Here is a 20,608-nt window from a genome sequence, read left to right as displayed (position 1 = left end):
GTGTTAATAAAATACAATAACTAAGAATAGTCTATTAACTAATAAAAAGTTCTGCTTTAAAAACCCAGAGGCGGTTGAAATTATATTCTTTTTATCTGACTCAAGTTCCTATTTGAATTTTTTTACCCATATCATTCTCTCCTAAGTTTATCTTAAAAAGTCTTCATTTTTCAGGCCACATGCGGTGGCTCATGCCTGTAATTCCAGCACTTTGGGAGGCCGAGGTGGGTGGATCATCTGAGGTCAGGAGTTCAAGACCAGCCTGACCAACATGGTGAAACCCTGTCTTTCCTAAAAACAAAAAATTAGCCAGGTGTGGTGGCGCATGCCTGTAATCCCAGCTACTTGGGAGGCTGAGGCAGGAGAATCCTTTGAGCCTGGGAGGCAGAGGTTGCAGTGAGCCGAGATTATGCCATTGCATTGCATTCCAGCCTGGGAAACGAGCAAAATTCTGTCTGGCAAAAAAAAATTTAATTTTGGCAGATTGTGCTATTTAGAATCTTTGAAGTTTTCTCTTGTTAAGATGGATTGCATTTTACTTTTGACTAAAATTTCCAGAATTGTGTGTGGACTCTTGATATCTGGTATGTTAAGGTCCTACTCCCTTACAATAAAAATTTTAAATTAAGTAACAAAATCTAGATAATCTTTATTTCCTAACCATCATCTGTTTTGGCACTCTACCACCTTGGTACCATAACTGAACAACCTATATGCTCTGGTTTTCTAACTTTTTTACTAGTTGTGCTAATATTTTTACTTGTTAGTCAAAGGAAATGAAGTCATAATAGTTTTCCTTCTCTTACAGAGACTTTAGAAGACAGCTTTCCATCGACACTAGGCCCTTTAGACCAGCCTCTGAAGGGAATCCTAGCGATGATCCTGAGCCTTTGCCAGCACATCGGCAGGCACTTGGAGAGAGGCTTTATCCTCGTGTACAAGCAATGCAACCAGTGTGTACTGTGTACTTAGTTACCTCTTAACTGGCTGTGTTATTTTTTTGCTTTTGTATTAAAGATGGTGTTTAAAAAAAATTGTCAGCTACTGGCAAAACCACATGATTGAGGACTCTTTTTAGCTCTGCAGTAAGAAGGAAGCTCAGGAGAGAATAAGGCAGTGTTTACTGAAGGGTAACTGTATAGCTTGAATTTATTTTTTCCTCCACCCACCTTATGTTGGGACACTGTCTCCATTCTACCTTCCTTGCATGCTAAAGAATTTGCTGTGCATTATATTTATTGTATCTTCATTTGAACAAATTATTACTACTTTTGGAGCAGACTTTATCTGTTAGCAAGCTGTAGTTGGAACACATTAATGCTGATTAGTATTGCAGGAAGAATTTTATTTTGAATGTTCTATCAAGAGTTTTTCTTTATATGATATGAAACACAAATTCGTTATGTTTTTTGTCTTTATGCATAACTGTATGTACACATTTTATAGTGAAAGAATAACAGAAAACTATTATTTCTTCCAGCAAGTCCTCAGCCTTAAACATAGGTATATTTTTCTCTACCCTACCCCCTTCTTTTTTTCTACCCTAAATAAAAGATATTTCTGGCTCTCTGATGAAGAAAAAAAAATGGAAATTGAGTATATGTATGTTTAACTCAGAGATATAAAAAAACCTAAAAAGAAAACTTGTCATACAAATACTATAAGTAGCCTTAACAAGATGTGGTACTGCATGGACTGTTTATTCCCTGCCAAGTTTCTCTATAATTGATCTTCCAGTTTCATAAAAGACCTTACTGGTTCTGAAATTTTGTATTTGTTACCCAAGTTTCTTATTTTTTTTTTTTTTTTTAAATAAAAGATTGTAGATGTAATTAGACAAGAGGTTTTAGAGAGTAGTCAAGTAACATTTGTTCATCATTTACAGGCATTTGCAAGTAAAATCACTGGCATGTTGTTGGAATTATCCCCAGCTCAGCTGCTTCTCCTTCTAGCAAGTGAGGATTCTCTGAGAGCAAGAGTGGATGAGGCCATGGAACTCATTATTGCACATGGACGGTAATGTGTACAATTGGGAAGGCATTTCAGTTTAAACATCAGCTACTTATTTTCAGTATGTGGGTGCCATCATATCTTAAAATTTATGTCATAAAGTATAAGACTTTAAATGCATTTTTATTTATTTTTTAAATGTATTTTTAAATGATAGCTTAAATTCCATGAATGAGACAGCTTAGTTTCTTCTCATGTATTAGAAAGGTAGGGTTTTAATAGTTACCAAGGTTATTTGGAAATTACTTGAAAGAAAGTACATCTCAAATTCACTTATCAGAATACCCTCCTGGCAAAGGCCATATTATACTGTGTTCTTGCCATAACCATGACATTTCTTTTAGGCTCCTGATTTGTCTTAAAAATTCATGCAGGTTTTTGCTTTCTATTCTGTAAAGTATGAATTTAATATAAAATCTAAAAAATATCTAACAGATTACGTATCCCGTTTTCCAAGGTGACAAGTAAAAGTGACTTAGGAAGATAAGGCCGGGTGCGGTGGCTCTCACCTGTAATCCCAGCACTTTGGGAGGCCGAGGCGGGCAGATTGCCTGAGGTCAGGAGTTCAAGACCAGCCTGACCAACATGGCGAAACCGTATCTCTACTAAAAAAAAAGTTAAAAGTGGCTGGGCACGGTGGCTCATGCCTGTGATCCCAGCACTTTGGGAGGCCAAAGCGGGTGGATCACGAGGTCAGGAATTCGAAACCAGCCTGACCAACATGATGAAACCCCGTCTCTACGAAAAATAGAAAAATTAGCCAGGCATGATGGTGGGCGCCTGTAATCCTAGCTGCTCGGGAGGCTGAGGCAAGAGAATAGCTTGAACCCAGGAGGGTGGAGCTTGCAGTGAGCCAAGACCATGCCATTGCACTCCAGCCTGGGCGACAGAGCGAGACTCCATCTCAAAAAATAAATAAGTAAATAAATAAATAAGCTGGGTGTGGTGGTGAGCACCTGTAATCCCAGCTACTCGGGAGGCTGAGGCAGGGAGAATTGCTTAAACCCGGGAGACAGAGGTTGCAGTGAGCTGAGATTGCGCCACTGCACTCCAGCCTATGTGACAGAGCGAGCCTCTGTCTCAAAGAAAAGAAAAAAAAAAGGGAAGATAGGTCACATTTATGCTGTAGTTTCTATCCTGGGGCTAATCTGATACCCAGTTTGAAACTTTGAAGTGTTTATTATTTTAGATGAAAAGTTGTATTTTTTTTCTTCCTAATGAGTTAGGAATTTAGATTAGATACACTCCTAGAGATGTATAAGCTGGTAGGCTGGGCACTAGAGCTAAACAGCCACTTCTAGAGCCTTTTAATGGTCCAAGCCAAAGACTGTTGAGAGAACTGTATTTTCTTTGCTGATGCTCTTTTCTTCTCTGGATTTTATGTACTGTTCGTTTATTCCTCTGCCCTGTCTCTGGAGCTACAGCATACTGGTATAGCTTAGTCCATTATAGAAAAATCAAGAACAATGTACATTTTTGGTGAAAAGATTTTTGTGAGTATATGTTAAGAGTTGCGTATTTAGTCGTGTTTTCTGTTGAATGCAACCAATATACAATATTGACAGCTTTCACCTGGCTTTCTGGAGTAAACAGTGAATTTATTGGTGTTCTAGAATCATTAAATTCGCTAGAGAATTTGCTAGTGAATTTGGATTGCTTTCTGAACATTTTTCTGTTCTTCTGTAGTGCTCCCTCTGAGCATTGTAGAAGTGTTCCAGCACCCCTATGAAGACCACATTCATTTTGTCAGGGAGCCTTTAGTCCACTATCTTGAATCATACATGAAGGATCTAGTGATACACTTTTTTAAAGATTTGTATTACCAACTTCTCTGCTCATACTGCATTAGTACTAGCAGGTGCATTGGATATTTATTGACTCCAAAACTTGAATGTATTTTGTAAGTAAGTCCTTTTAAATTTAAATTATACGCTAAATTCTAGAAGTCTCCGTTATCTGGAATGTGAAAGGCTTTTTGTTTTTAGGGAAAATGGAGCTGATAGTATCCTGGATCTTGGATTAGTAGACTCCTCAGAAAAGGTACAGGTAAGGAACATTTTATTCATGTGCTGATAATCACAGAATTTAAATTACAAGGAAATTTAAATAAAGGGGATGAAAGCAGGATTTCTGAAGAAACTGTCTTTATAAATAAAATGAATGTTTACAGTAGAGAGACAGAAACAAAGATAAATATATCGGTATTATGCATAGAATCAAATAATAAGCTTGGCTTAATTAGGGCTCAGTATAATCCCACCCATTGGTTGGCATCCATTTGAGCACAGCTTGAATTAAGCTTTACTTTGAATAAGTAACAAATTGAAGAACAGAGAGGGAAAGATGTATAGAATCCTAGGACTAATTCACCAGGTGCGGTGGCTCACGCCTGTAATCCCAGCCCTTTGGGAGACCGAGGTGGGCGGATCACGAGATCAGGAGTTCTAGGACTCCTGGGACTCATTCTTCAAAGAAGTAGCTGGTGCCAACATTGCAAAAACAAGTGACATATCATGCTATACATAAGGGAGGCTTTTTAGTTGGCATCGAAACAATTGCACATAGAAGGTGAGACTTCCAATTTGAACCTAAGTAGGTTGATTGCCTACTAAATTCATATTAATTTACTAAGACTCAGAGTTTTCACAACTAATTCACAATGCCCAGGATACACTCTAAAATTACTCAGCCTACAAAGAACCAGGAAAAACTGGATCCACCTCTCTCAGGAAAAGCACCAATAGATGGCAACCACGAGATGACCCACTTGTTGGAATTATCAAAGACTATCCCATGTTCTGCAAGATAATGGTGAACACTGGTGAATGGAAAGATAGAGGTTCTCAGCAGACACACAGGAACTTCAAAAGAGAACAAAGGGAAATTTTTAGAATTAAAAGGGCAATATCTAAAAGAAAAAAATTCACAGGATGCATCAATAGCTGAATGAAGGTGTTGGAGGAAAGTGTCAGTCAGCTTGAAGATAGATGGAAATTACCCTTTCTGAAGAACAGATAGAGAAAATATTTTAAAACAAAAGGACAGTTTCAGGGAGACCTGTGGGACAACTTCAAAAGATCGAACATATGTCACTGAAATACTCAGGGGAAGAGAAGAAATTGCTATCGAAAAAATATTTGAAGAAATAAATCATGGCTGGGCACTTCCTAAATTTGGTAAAAGACATAGATTTTCAGATTCAAGAGTCAGTGAACTCAACAGAATAAACTGAAAGAAAACTATGTCCAGATACATTATAATCAAACTTCTGTAAAATAAAGAAATGTTATTGAAAGCAGCCAAAGAATGGTTCTTTACCTATAGGGAAACAGTGATTTGAAAGAGTGGATTTCTCACTATAAAGTATGGAAGCCAAAAGTCAAGAAACTCATCAAAGTGATGACAGAATTCTGTATCCAGTGAAAAGAATTTTCAGGCAATAAAGTGAAAGAAGCTTACCCAAGATTCATTAAATGACTTTATTTTAACAACAGAGACGTTAAAGACCTAATAATACACAAGCTTTGTGTGTCACATTCTGAAAGGGCAAATTAAAAGTTCATTTACCTTTAATATTGTTATACACATATATTTAAATATTTATGTTGCTCTTCCTACCTGACTTCATTTGAATGATTTGAGAGAACCATTTCATATGTTTTGTTTTTTCAGTGAATCTTGGGGCTTACTCTCTGATATTCTCTGTTAGCAGGAAAACCGAAAGCGCCATGGCTCTAGTCGAAGTGTAGTAGATATGGATTTAGATGATACAGATGATGGTGATGACAATGCCCCTTTGTTTTACCAACCTGGGAAAAGAGGATTTTACACTCCAAGGCCTGGCAAGAACACAGAAGCAAGGTTGAATTGTTTCAGAAACATTGGCAGGTAAAAGAATTTTAATCTTGGGTTTGAATTTTTTAAAACATTTCAATTTATGAGATTTTCTAAAATATATTTGTTTTAAAATGTATGTAGGCTGGGTGCAGTGGCTCACACCTGTAATCTCAGCACTTTGGGAGACTGAACTGGGAGGATCACTTGAGCCCAGGAGTTGGAGACCTGCCTGGGCAACATGGCGAAACCCTGTGTTTACTAAAAATAAAAAAATACTAGCGGGCATGGTGCTGCATGCCTGTAGTCCCAGCTACTTGGGAGGCTGGCGTAGGAGGATGACCTGACTGTGGCACTGCACTTCAGCCTGGGTTGACAGAGTGAGACCCTGTCTCAAAAACAAAACATTCTCAGGCTGGTGTTCCTGTTTTTTTTGTTTTGTTTTGTTTTTTGAAAAAGTGTATGTGCTGTACTTTATGCTGAATAGAAAGGAGGCTGTAGAGAATTTCTCAAAATATTAATATGTATTATGTGTGGGGGGGATATATGTATTCTAGAATTATTTAAATCTTATTTCTCTGTGTTTGTTTTTAGGATTCTTGGACTGTGTCTGTTACAGAATGAACTATGTCCTATCACATTGAATAGACATGTAATTAAAGTATTGCTTGGTAGAAAAGTAAGTGATTTTGATGAACCTAATTGTATTCACAATTGCAAAAATTTTCTTTTATAAAATAATCAAACGCTAGCATACTGTTTATAACATTCATTTACTATTAAATCTTAAAGCATTACAGCCATTATAAATAACTTTAAAACATTTAATTATACAATTATGGTCAACAAAAATACAATTAATAAATTAATGACAGAAAAAGACTGTGGGGAGATGGCATAGCAGAGTAGATAACACAAGTGGGGCTGGGGGTCTGACAGACCTACGTCCTGTTGCAAACAAATATGCTGACATTTCTGCCATGTTTCCCCATTTATAAATTGGTAAGAAACACAACATCGTAAGTACCTGGCAAATAGTAAGTGATCGGTAAATTGTATCCACTATTATTAGTTGTACCTGGTGTTAGAGAAGGTAATGGTATTGAAAAGAGCCTTCCAGGCCAGGCACGGTGGCTTATGCCTGACACCTGTAATCCCAACACTTTGGGAGGCCAAGGCAGAAGCATCTCTTGATCCCAGGAGTTTGAGACCAGCCTGAACAACGTAAGAGACTCTGACTCTACCAAAAATTTAAAAAGTTAACTGCGTGTGGTGGCATGCACCTGTGGTCCCAGCTATACTTGGGAGACTGAGATAGGAGGATCTGCTTGAGCCCAGGAGTTTGAGGCTTCAGTGAGGCATGATTGCACCACTGCACTCCAGCCTGGGTGACAGAGCAAGACCCTATCTCATAAAACAAAACAAAAAAAAAAATAGAGCATTCTAACTTCAAAAATACATATAAAGAGGTACATGGGGGTGGCCAAAGAATGTAAGAAGTACAACACAGCATGCTCAGTATTGATCTCTGGATGATGGAATTGGCTTATCTTTATGTGTTTTGATAGTTTGATAGCCTGCACCTCCCTTTATGATGGCAGGGGGAAAAGAAAAACCGTTTGCTTTAAAATTAATATACAATGCTAATTATGCAGCTTTTGATTTAAAAGAAAACTACCCACGTTCCTAAAAATATTTTAGAGAAATTACTTGACACAAAATAAATGGAATAGACTAAGTGCCTTTTTTTTTTCTTTTTTTTTTTTTTTTTGAGACAGTCTCACTCTGTCACCCAGGCTGGAGTGCAGTGGCACGATCTCGGCTTACCGCAACCTCCACCTCCCAGGTTTAAGTGATTCTCATGAGTTAGCCTCCCGAGTAGCTGGGATTGAGTAAGTTCTTATTGTCGTCAATAGGTTCTTGGAAACTGCAACTCTAATTGAAATGAAACCAGTTTTTTCTTATCAACATTATAATGAAACGATGTTATTTGAGAACCTGCTGTTTGTCATTTCAAAGTTACAGCTAAGAACCTATCAACGGCTTTAATTAATTAATTAATTTTTTTTTTTTGAGATGGAGTCCCGCTCCATTGCCCATGCTGGAATGCAGTGGTGTGATCTTGGCTCACTGTAAACCTCCATCTCCCAGGTTCAAGTGATTCTCCTGTGTCAGCCTCCCAAGTAGCTGGGACTGCAGGCGCATACAACCATGCCCAGCTAATTTTTGTATTTTTAGTAGAGATGGAGTTTCACCATATTAGCCAGGCTTTTCTCAAACTCCTGACCTCAAGTGATTCCCCCAGCTCGGCCTCCCAAAGTGCTGGGATTACAGGTGTGAGTCACCACATCCAGCCAATGGCTTTGAGGATTTATGTTATAGTTTTTTCCAGAGGTACATGTCACACATCTGATAAATAAGCATGTTAAAGCTGTAGCCTCCTAATAATTCTCTTTAATCAGACCTACTGATGAATAATTTTCTATTAGCACAAGAATATCATATTATGATTTTTTTCTTTTTAACTCTGACCCTATTAAATTCTTAAAGTGTTCCAGCTAAAATGTTCTTATTTAAAGAACTAGACTCAAAGCTTGGCAACATAAAATTGTTGATATATTGAGTCTTCAGCAGGGTTTAGGAAACAGCTAATTAAATAGACCCAAGTTTAACCCAATAAAGTGACCTTGGGGCAAGTTACTAAATTTCCTTGAGTGTCAGATTTATCATCTGGATTTAATAATCTATATTTTATGTTACTATCAAGAATAAATAAGATGTATATTAAGTTCAGAGCCAGCTGCTCCCCATAATTGGTGTTTAATAAGTAGTGCAAAGTTTTGCAGTTTTGGAACTTTAAAACTATTATGCTTTTGGCTTTATATTTTTTCAAAATATAACCCTTCTTATACTTTGAAAAGCAAATATTGTCAGAGCCAAAGATTTATTAAACTTATCTCTTTAAACAGTTATATACCCAGTGGGAAATTATTCTATATCAGTGTATCTTCAAATTAGATAAAATTCTTTATCAGATTTTAATTTACTAATTAATTGAATGAAGATGCTGTTTCTTTCATAACTGAGTTTCATATGATTACTTTTTTAGGTCAATTGGCATGATTTTGCTTTTTTTGATCCTGTAATGTATGAGAGTTTGCGGCAACTAATCCTCGCGTCTCAGAGTTCAGATGCTGATGCTGTTTTCTCAGCAATGGATTTGGCATTTGCAATTGACCTATGTAAAGAAGAAGGTGGAGGACAGGTAAAGCAAATATACACTTTTCTGATTCTGGCAAGAGAATTTGGTTAAACTGCTGTGCTTGTCTTATGTATAGACAGTTTAGTTAGGGAATGAAAGAGATGAACATGTGTGTACACATAGGTGAGATGGATACTGTAGGTGTTAAAGATGGATCAAGAGTTAATGAGACAGACTGAGGTAGAAGGGCTTGTACTTTTTGTGTGTGTGTGTGAGATGGAGTCTTGCTCTGTCGCCAGGCTGGAGTGTAGTGGCACAATCTCAGCTCACTGCAACCTCTTGACTCCCTGGTTCAAGCGATTCTCCTGCCTCAGCCTCCCCAGTAGCTGGGATTACAGGTATGCGCCACCACGCCCACCTAATTTTTGTATTTTTAGTAGAGATGGGGTTTCACCATGTTGGCCAGGATGGTCTCGATCTCCTAACCTCGTGATCCACCCACCTTGGCCTCCCAAAGTGTTGGGATTACAGGCGTGAGCCACTGCGCCTGGCGGCTTGTCCTTTTTTTGGCCTAAAATGTTTCCATCTCTTAGATTCTGGTCAAATAAATAATTGTGTTTATATTTAAAAATTTTAGGAACTAGTTTTATAAACAGTAATGTTTTACTGCTTTGACAAAATTGCCTTTAAATAGCACTGGTAAATTTTTCACAGGTTGAACTCATTCCTAATGGTGTAAATATACCAGTCACTCCACAGAATGTATATGAGTATGTGCGGAAATACGCGGAACACAGAATGTTGGTAGTTGCAGAACAGCCCTTACATGTAAGTGTTTCTAGAAAGTGTTGTGTGATCCAATGAGGCTATTTGTGTCTTAATGTGTGGTAAACTAGCTAAGTATATTCAGCTTGTTTATAAAAGGACAAATTTTTTAAACCAAAAGGAATTTATTTACAATGTAAATTACACCTAAATTTAAGAATCCAGACCAAGTACTCATTTTCTTTTTGATAAAACTACTTGGAAAAACCACGTCATTGTGAGAAAGTAGCTTTGGCAAACAAAAGCGTGGAAAGGGTGCTTATGGTACCAAAATGACTGTTTTAGGGTCCTACTGTTTTAGCGGTAGAGTTATTGAGACAGACTGAGAGGTACAAAGGCTTTTTATACCAAAATGTTTCCATCGCTTAGCTTCTGGTCAGATAAAGAATTGTCTTTATATTTTAAAATGTATGCATAAAATAATATATCTTAGTCCTTTGTCCTACTGTATTAGCGGTAGGACCCTAAAACAATCATTTTGGTACTGCAAACAGCTTTAGTTTTATTTACCAAAGCTACTTTGGGTAACCTGCTAAAAGAACTCAACAGGACTCAGAAGCAGTTGTACTTAATAGTTATTGTTTATTGTAGCAAAAGGACCCACAGCAAGATCAGCAGGGGAAAAAACAAACATTAGGCGGAGTCTTGAGGAATCCAGGTGCAGGCTTTCAAAGTTCTGTCTCAAGCAGGGGAATGAGTTATTGCAAAGAACACACTTCTTCCACTAGTGAAATGTATCAACATGTATACATTATTTGTGCTTAGGGAAGCCCACTTTAGAGTCAGAGCTCAGTGTTTTTATTGGAAGCTAGTTCCATGGACATTTTCTATCTGCACAACCAGCCATGATTACTGAAATTCCAGAATCCCTGAAGAAAGCACATGTTCATCTTGAACTGCATTGTTTGCACAAATAGTCCAGGCAGTCTGATACAGCATGGTTCATTGCTCCAGACATTCAAAACAGCCTTACCAGTTAGTAATGTTGGAATATTGCAAAAACCAAGTTCTCAGACACCAGCCAATGCCAGCCCTACTAGTCAGGCCCTTGTAAAGAGTAACATCAATCCTACTATGTTAATGTCTTCCCCATCCAGGGTAAAAAAAAATAATTTTTTTTTTTTTTTTTTTAAGACAGTGTCTTGCTCTGTCACCAGGCTGGAGTGCAGTGGCACAACCTTGGCTCAGTGCAACCTCCGCCTCCTGGGTTCAAGTGATTCTCCTGTCTCAGCCTCCTGAGTAGCTGGGACTATAGGCGCGCGCCAGCATGCCCAGCTAATTTTTGTATTTTTGGTAGAGACGGGGTCTTGATCTTGTGATCTGCCCACCTCGGCCTCCCAAAGTGCTGGGATTACAGGCGTGAGCCACCACACCCAGCCTGTAAAATGTTTATATAGCTTTATGACTGATGGTGTTGAGTGTTTCTGATCCCTGTGCTACAATAATTGTGCAGGCTTTGGAGTCATACTGTTAGAGTTGAAATCATGGCTCTACCACCCTCTAGCTGTATGATGTTACCAAGTTAAGTTTTTTGTGCCTTGGTTCCCTCCTCTGCAAAATGAGGATAAGATTAAATTGAATTAGGTAAGGTACTAAGACAATTCCTGGCACATCGTAATTTCTCAGTAAGCATCTAGCTTTTGAGTTTGTGTCTGGGAGGTTTGTTGTTGTCAATGTATCTTTCCTGAGATACTGACAGGGTAGCACTTTTTAAAGATTGAAGCTATTCTTAATGACTAGCCTGTTTGTTATTAACAAAACTTTTAAAATTGTTAAACCACTGGGATATAATACTACTTCACTATTGAACCCATAGCTTATTCACTATGCCTTCCCTCCCCACTTCCTGCCTCTCTTTTGAATCTTAAGAAATAAAAAATACAGGACTGAATTTTTTTTTGCTATCTGGCGTAAAATGGGAACTAGCATTGTTAGAGAAGGCTGCTAAAATTATGTCTTGTGCTTTAATAATATAAATAAATGTTACATGGAAAATGAAGTATTATTGTTTCTGAAATTCTCTAGGCAATGAGGAAAGGTCTACTAGATGTGCTTCCAAAAAATTCATTAGAAGATTTAACGGCAGAAGATTTTAGGCTTTTGGTAAATGGCTGTGGTGAAGTCAATGTGCAAATGCTGATCAGTTTTACCTCTTTCAATGATGAATCAGGTAGGACATTTAAAAAAAATGTTTAAAGAATGAACTATATAGATAGGTCAGTCAGCATTTTCCGAGTTTCTAGTTCTTAAGGCCTGTTTATAGGGTTTGGGAAATTGCTGTATTACTCAAGCATTAAAACAATTTTTTACATTGTTTTTAAAGGTATGTTTGAAGTAAATAGTATTTTGATGGCTTAGCATTAGGCTGTTCTTAACTCTTTTACTGCTTAATTTTTCTAGGTTTCAAAAAATATGAATACAAACACAAATTTTTCATGGTGAGCAACTGTGTAAAAAAGGATTTGTATATAGTGGTTAAGAAAAAGTAATCCATGTGACAACTCTCTGGGCTTTTCTGATTCATGTTGCTTAAACTCCCTAATGAAAGAATTTGTATGATGATTGCTCTATAGAGCTGGACCCAAATCACACTTCTAAAAACACAGTAGCACACAAACACTTCCTAGATTCCTGGAATCTAGGAAGAATAAGGAGTGGTAGTGAAAGTCCTCTTGAAAGAAAAACTTTTATCTCCAGTGTTTGATTTGCTGCAATTCTTTCTTTTGAAAGTCCTATGGTCTAGGAATAGGCTTTTTAGCTGTGACTGTACATTAGAAGCTCCAAGAAGGTCTCTGTGAAAGGATTATACCTATATTCCAAGATTATTATGTACACAAAGGTACTGATTTTTTTCCCCTTTATTTTTCCTATTTTGCAAGCAGCTTCAGCCAAATTACATTGTAATAGTTTTTGTGCTACCTTGTAATACAGTTTTTAATACTAATAAGAATTTGTCTCATTTACAAACCAAAATTTAGGAAGGAAAACAGTATCCAAAGAAACTGCCTAAGATCTTGCCACTCCAAGTATGATCCTCAGATCAGTAGCATTGGCATCATCTGAAAGCATTTTAGACAGGCAGAATCTCTGGTCTCCCCTCTCTGCATTCCCCACCCAGTGAATGAATGAGAATCTGCATTTCTTGAGATCATAAGAATAATGACATACAGATGAGATTAAACTCAGGTGAATATCAGTTTTAAGGCTGGTGGTTCATTTGTTTTGGTCATATTGAGTCAGGATTGACTAATGAACTGTAGAGGTTTTGCATTATGCAAATGCTCTTAATTTCTTGTATTAGGAATTAGACGCTCCCCCCCAAGTCTTAAATAATGTTTTAATCTTTATCCTTTTATTATAAGAAGATTAGTAATATTCTACAGATAATAACAACAACTGGTATAGTATATTTTATTTACATTCTTCATTCTTAGGAGAAAATGCTGAGAAGCTTCTGCAGTTCAAGCGTTGGTTCTGGTCAATAGTAGAGAAGATGAGCATGACAGAACGACAAGATCTTGTAAGTTAAAAATTTCACAAGATTTGTAGAAGGAAATACAAAATTTAAAAATACCATGTATGATGGCCTTTTAAGTTTGTAATGGTTGGTCATTTTAATTTTGGGTAGGGCAATTATAGAAGGTCACAAATAAGGTAGTTTTTGTTTTTCTGCTCTATAACAATATCTGAAGTATTACTAAAGCTCTAAGCAGAGTGAAGTACATTTAGCTGTTAATATGCTGTCCTTAGTCCCAGAAGATACCAGTTTACTGTTGCAACATGGCTTTTTATCTTTATCGTACTGCCTACATATGCTTCTCCCTGTATACATCCTTAATGCTTTTGACTAGTGCCAAGCCTTGACAGAATTTCTGAGTATTATCTTGATTGTTATCTGCATACTAGGAAGAGAGTAGCTTAATTGTGATATGTGGGTACTAAATCTTTCAAAATCTTATTAGTACAGAGCCCCAGCTAACTTAGAATTATAAATTAGATAACAGAAGCTTTGATCTTAGTGGAAAGTCTACCTCTTAGTGGAACTTATGTCCACCCATCAAGTAAAACCATAACCAAATCATCCTGTCCATTAATCTTGAAAGGCAGTATGCTGCAGACTTTCTTGTAGAAATTTGAAGGACATTCCTTATCTAGAAGACCCTGGAAGATCCTTTCTGTACTCCTGGAACATTGCCCCTGTCTAACCAGCCTTAGTTCTAAACTAGACCACTTTTGGAAATATTTAAAAATGATCAGATTTCTAGATATATCCTTTATTTTATTTGAATAAGGGGAAGTGGTTATTTGTGCAGGAAAGAAAAAAATTGCAGATTCCCAGTTACCTTCATTCAGGCAGAAGCTTATTTTGGGGGTCGTGGAGGGAAGGAGGGGAATTCATGCTTTTAGCACTCCTGAATCTTTACATGGCTCTAAGTGTATTCTAATATTTCTCTGCTATGGTGAGATAGGTTTGTTCAGCAGTCCTAACTGCCACCTAGTTCATTTCTCAGCTTTTAGCCACCCTAGTAATTTTGACTTAGTTTGTTCCCCAGGTGGGTTTGATATAATTGGTCAGCATTTGACTTCTCCAGTCTTGTGGCTCTTAAAAGTTCCCACTAGTGCCAATACCATAACTGTCCCTGTTGGTTTCAGGATCACCTAAATAGCTTAAGTTCTACCACCTTTAGTCAGTCTTTAGATTCAGGGCACCTTGTTTCCTTAAGACAAGCCCCATCTCAAGTCTGTAAGAACCACCAAAAACAGAAATAGAAATGATTGGCTATCTGGTATAAGTTCTAAGTCATCTATTTTAATCTATTCCCTAATTTTAATTTCTGCCGGTTTTTTTTTTTTTTTTTTTTTTTTTGAGACGGAGTCTCACTCTGTTGCCCAGGCTGGAGTGCAGTGGCACAATCTCGGCTCACTGCAAGCTCCACCTCCCGGGTTCACGCCATTCTCCTGCCTCAGCCTCCCGAGTGGCTGGGACTACAGGTGCCTGCCACCACGCCTGGCTAATTTTTTGTATTTTTAGTAGAGACAGGGTTTCACCATGTTAGCCTGGATGATCTCGATCTCCTGACCTCATGATCTGCCCGTCTTGGCCTCCCAATTCTGCCATTTTTAAACCAGTATTTCCTCAGTCCAGTCAGCCAACTTAAATCTCATGAGTTTCTGCCTTCTACTGAAAGAAAAATTTGCTAGTGACTCAATCTTAGAAAAAAGAAAATCTCCTTCTATAAAGACCTCAAAATTTCCTGTCAACAGCTTTAATTTGTGAACCTTAAACTCTTATTGAAAATCTATGTTTAGGGTGTAAGCAGTTTATCATGGTATCTTCCTCCCCCTTATCCTTCTCCTCTTTTTGGGAAGTCATCCTTCACATATTGTTTGGTTTCATCCTGATGCATCTAGAGGACATAAGAATGGGGTTTCTGAAACAGTTCTCCCATGAATTAATTAGTCCTGCAAATTATAGGGTTTCCAGAGTTATTGGGTAAACTACAGTTTATTTCCCTCTTGGAGTGTTATAATTCACTAGTAAAAGTATTTCTCTTCCAACTTCTTAGAGATCCAGCAGTGAGGTCATCTACCCTGGTTAACCACATTCATCCTTGGAGAAACACTTTATATTAAGCTTGTTTCTTATCTATGAAATGAGTGGTTTGGATCAACTTCATCTCTAGAGTACCTGTTTTCTATTTCTTTTCAGATGTTATAGATCCTGATACTTTTTTTTTTTTTCTTTTTCTGTCCCTTTATATAGAATTCTAGATGAGCTTTCCCATACAACTGTGCTTCAGGAAATCTTAAGTTTGTTTAGGTTTCCTAGTCATTCTAGGAAATTGGATATACTTCATTGTTGTGCATTATAAAATGATTAGATTTAAAAAAAAGCTTTTCCTTAAGAGAGACAGACACTGAAGAATGATGCGTATGTATGTATGTATGAAGGGATGGATTGATGAGGAATGTTACATGTTCAGCAAACTATTTCAGGGAGGCATATCCTTGGGTAAGTTAAAAAGTGTAAGTTAACATTTACTGAGCATCATTTACACTGTGTTGCACAAAGTTTTATTATAGAGGTATGATAAAACTTAGTGTTAATATGGCTTATTGCATGAATTTTGATGCATAGATAGATGTTCCCCAATAATTACTATTATAAAATGATTCTGTATCACAATGTAGCAGTAAATACTTTTTTTGCTTTATTATTATTTGCATTATTTTGCTCCTTAATGCAAAATAACTTTTTAAGATAACCTGTGTGAGTTTTGAACCTAAGACCGTATCTTGTTTGGCAGCCTTTTTTCCACTAATAGACACTTTATGGAATTTAGCTGCAAGAAAGGCTCTTAGAAACCATTTAGTCCAACAGCCTCATGTTACAGATGAAAATACTGAGGCTCTGTGACAGAAAGTCACCTTTTTTTCCTCTACTAACTCTAGACTTACTCCTTTGGGGAAAAAAAAACAAAAACAAAAACCTGTCTTGAGGTATGAATGATCCCTTTCCTTTTTAGTACAAGAAAATATATTTAAAATCCAGTTCAAAATAATATCTCCTTTTAGGTTATTAACATAACAATAGGACTTTGTGTATATATTGCCAGAGTTAAGAGTTAAATATTAACCTGTTAAATTCCTGTTTAGGTTTACTTTTGGACATCAAGCCCATCACTGCCAGCCAGTGAAGAAGGATTCCAGCCTATGCCCTCAATCACAATAAGACCACCAGATGACCAACATCTTCCTACTGCAAATACTTGCATTTCTCGACTTTACGTCCCACTCTATTCCTCTAAACAGATTCTCAAACAGAAATTGTTACTCGCCATTAAGACCAAGAATTTTGGTTTTGTGTAGAGTATAAAAAGTGTGTATTGCTGTGTAATATTACTAGCAAATTTTGTAGATTTTTTTCCATTTGTCTATAAAAGTTTATGGAAGTTAATGCTGTCATACCCCCCTGGTGGTACCTTAAAGAGATAAAATGCAGACATTCCTTGCTGAGTTTATAGCTTAAAGGCCTAAGGAGCACTAGCAACATTTGGCTATATTGGTTTGCTAGTCACCAACTTCTGGGTCTAACCCCAGCCAAAGATGACAGCAGAACAACATAATTTACACTGTGATTTATCTTTTTGCTGAGGGGGAAAAAAATGTAAATGTTCTGAAAATTCACTGCTGCCTTTGTGGAAACTGTTTCAGCAAAGGTTCTTGTATAGAGGGAATAGGGAATTTCAAAATAAAAAATTAAGTATGTTCTGTGTTTTCATTTTAACTTTTTTTATGGTGTTTAATTTGTGGTTGGCTGCAACTGTGTATCATGTATATGGAACTTGTAAAAAAGTTCTCGACATTCAGATCTTAAGAGATGAAATCACTTTTACCTATAAAAACCACTTTTATTGCGGTTTTACTGCATTGAGCTCTAGGATATTAAATGATATCACTAATATTTTGCATGTAATTTGCTCATTTGAGTGAGGGCACTTTTTTTGTACATATGATGGGGCCAATGCACAATACTTTTATCACAATCAACTTTTTCTTTGTATCCCTATTTCAATGAGCAGTCAGTCTCAAGAGGTTACTGCACTTCAGTTCTAACTAGACATTTGTACTAAGGTATTTCAGTTATGTAAACTCAGCCTGGGCACTTTCTGATAACTGTAAAATGTTTTATAAGATCATGATTATTGAAGATACATTTTGGAAAATTTTAAATGTTCGTGAGCAGCTTAACTACTTTTGTATCTAGCCTTTTTTAAGTATCTTGTTACATTTACTTTTTTAAATAAAGAAATTACAGAAGAAATGTCAAGTAATATTGAAGAAACAATAGTTTTTATTTATGTAGTTGTACATTTTTAAACTAAGGGCAATACACTGACATGGTTATGTGCATAAAAATTATTTTGACTTAACTGGAAGTTTATATACACCTGGACTATAAGAAACAGAAGAAAATCAGTCCACATTTTACAGTTAGCAGAGAATCCTAAATGGCACTGGCCGGGCCACCTTTTCATTTTACAAATGGGGGAAGTGAAGTGTGACCCCTTACTTGGCATAGGAAGTTAACTTACACCTAATAACTGACAGGTTTTTTTTTTTGATGACCTATTAATTATGTAGCCTAGGATTAATATCCCAAAATTACTCTGGTTTAAGTAGCTTTATTCAGTGGCATAATAACACTATTTTCTTCACTAAGTCTTCAATGAAGTGACTTAAAACAGTCACTTTACATATTAAAAATGAGGAGAGCAATTCTCTGGAATCTCTCCTTTCAGTTCCTTTGTAGGACTTCTGGCCTTGAGGATAGTCTTCATGTTCAAAGGCACTATGCTTTTATTATATAACTTCCTTCAGAAGACTGAACCACATGATATTCTCAGCCCTGTTAACACTAAAAATATTTAAAACTGAATGATAGTAGTGACTCATTGTATTACTTAAAACTTATATAACACGCTGTATTAGATGTGTGTAAATTTGCAAAGGTTATTTTACAAAGTGAGACATTGGTTTTTATGTCTAAATGCTATTTCTGAATAAATGAAATAGTAATTAGATCAAGAGCTGATTAGCATCAATGTGTTTGAAAGATACAAAATTTATACATCACCTTAACCTCTGTATGCACATGATGGGATTGATAAAATATTAAATGAGAACAAACTAGATATGATTAGGACATTTGAAACCCTAATTGTGAATTTATTTTTAATAGTTACTGAAATGAAAATATTTAAAATAATGCACAATGTCTTAAGTCTTCCTAAATCAAGATTTTGGTTAAAAAATACTTCTAGTAATAGTAAAAGATTTTTTTTTTAAGTAAATCATAAAACGGTTCTAAATGTAAAATAAAGACATGTAAAATAAAGTTCTCTTTTGGTCTTGTTTAGTGTTTAAATCTAACAATTGAAAACAAATTTAGGAAGAGAAGACCAAGAATGAACTTTACTGAGTGTTTTCCCTAAATCATCTGGATACCAAGACTATCCAGTAAAATGGATAACTGGGGCAGACTTGAGAGGGTATTTTAAAGGAATGATTTCACTATTTAGTAGCTGCCCCCAAACAACATCCCTCCCATAAAGATACTATTTTTACATTTTAAAGGTAGTCAGCAATTCCTATGTTTAAACTCAAGTTGAGATAATCCCTTGAGGCAGTAGTTTCCATGCTTCTGTATGTTGTAAGATTCAGTTGTAAAGTTTGTTAATGCAGATTCTTAAGCATTCCTCATCCTCTTGCCTCCTTTCTGATTCAGTAAGTCTTTGGTGGAGGCCAGGAATCTTCATGCAGATCATCCCAGGTGATTCTGAAACACTGCCCAAAGAATATTTCCTTTTTATTTACAAATATAAATGTCCCGCTGAAAGCTCCTGAGAGCCAAACCTTTCCTACTTAGAACTGCTTACAACCTATGGAAAAGTACATCTATTGATAAACTAGTCCTAGGTTGGATTCTTCCTCCTGATAAGGGGCTGGTTGGAAGTGCCTTCAATAGACTGTGCTTGGGTAGTGAATGAAAATATTTTTACTGTTTATGTTAACCTATGTAAGTAGGCATAAACATAGATTATTTAAACACCATTTGATTACCACAGAAGTGATAGTTTATGAAAAACAATAGGAATGTATTTAAAATGTGACTTTTAAATTTACCTCAAGGTATCTTGGGTTAAGCAAAGTATCTTCTGTTTCTCTAAATTACTTTTATTACAGTACTTACTGTGTGCCATGCATCTTGTTGAGTGTTCCACATGTATTATTTTACCCCATAAGAAAGACTATTATGATCCTCGAGAGGAATGGAGACACAGGTTAAACAACTTGCTCAAAGTTACACAGCTACTTAGTGCTAAAGTGAGGTACATCTCCAAGCATTCTGGAGCTTGTATATACTACACGTTGTGCTATAGTATTCTGTGGAAGGTATAAGTGAGTTGGTCATAGGATAATCAAATATTCCGATGCAAGTCCTGGCTGCATTATGAAAAGGCAGTAATTCATACATTTTTGCTAAATATTTCTAAAAAACACTTTTGTCCTGCATAATTTTCCCCAGGATAATAATTTGAAGATATGAGAACTATCTAAAATCAACCATGGTACCTTAAAATGAAAAGCTAACTTTTTTGTTCTTGAGCTTTCTCATAAGGTATAAAGAGCTGCTTGCTCTAAAAGAGCAGATGTTTGTTTCATGGGTAAAATAACTCAATTTTCTGAATCTTTTCAGACTCTATTTTTAGCTGCTAAACTTTAAGTCAGTAGTTTGCACTGCTACAGGCTGACTTTGATACAAGTAGGATCTCTTCTGGAAAAACATTACCAGGCCATGTACTTGTATCTGAAATGCTGTCTTCAATGGGGAAGATGAAATTTGGCTATTTACGATGTTTAAATGCATTGTCATTCTCTGGCAAGCTTATGGCATGGTTCTGATTAGATGTGTTTTGAGTTAGCCCTAAGAAAGTATCTGTAAATAAAGTGCTTCAGGCTCCCAGGTAGCCAACTACATTTTTATATGTTCAGTTTTGTCTAATGAAATCACAGGCACTGTTACTACCTGTAGAAATGGAAGGCTTATGTGACAATCGCCTTTAATATATTTACTTTTTAGTAACTTTATGGAACAAATATCTAAATTTATGTTGTTTTCTTAAAAATTCTGCCTACATAAAAACAGTCATAGTGATCCTCAACTACCCGTAT

The 20,608-nt window shown here is 36.4% G+C and overlaps 1 protein-coding gene across 10 annotated transcripts in view; it reads left to right on the top strand.

Moving 5' to 3' along the window:
• Positions 1-17,706, top strand: part of UBR5 (ubiquitin protein ligase E3 component n-recognin 5) — a 159,573-nt gene extending 141,867 nt beyond the window's left edge. For 6 of the 10 annotated variants that reach the window (XM_034966444.3, XM_008975199.5, XM_034966440.3 and 3 more), the window contains exons 50-59: positions 809-953; positions 1,886-2,016; positions 3,996-4,056; positions 5,720-5,898; positions 6,439-6,523; positions 8,954-9,109; positions 9,761-9,874; positions 11,897-12,041; positions 13,306-13,391; positions 16,529-17,706. In XM_034966444.3, coding sequence (XP_034822335.1) covers positions 809-953; positions 1,886-2,016; positions 3,996-4,056; positions 5,720-5,898; positions 6,439-6,523; positions 8,954-9,109; positions 9,761-9,874; positions 11,897-12,041; positions 13,306-13,391; positions 16,529-16,741 — 1,315 coding nt within the window. In that variant the 3' untranslated portion in view covers positions 16,742-17,706. The remainder of the gene's footprint in view (positions 1-808; positions 954-1,885; positions 2,017-3,995; positions 4,057-5,719; positions 5,899-6,438; positions 6,524-8,953; positions 9,110-9,760; positions 9,875-11,896; positions 12,042-13,305; positions 13,392-16,528) is intronic. The other 4 variants (XM_034966445.3, XM_034966443.3, XM_055116812.2 and 1 more) reach the window with 1 other exon arrangement.
• The last annotated feature ends 2,902 nt before the right edge of the window (positions 17,707-20,608 follow it).

This window comes from Pan paniscus, chromosome 7 (genome assembly GCF_029289425.2).
Source record: "Pan paniscus chromosome 7, NHGRI_mPanPan1-v2.0_pri, whole genome shotgun sequence".
Classification (NCBI taxonomy): Eukaryota; Metazoa; Chordata; class Mammalia; order Primates; family Hominidae; genus Pan; species Pan paniscus.
The sequence above is the reverse complement of the archived record's forward strand: the minus strand, read 5'-3'. Positions and strand labels throughout refer to the sequence as shown.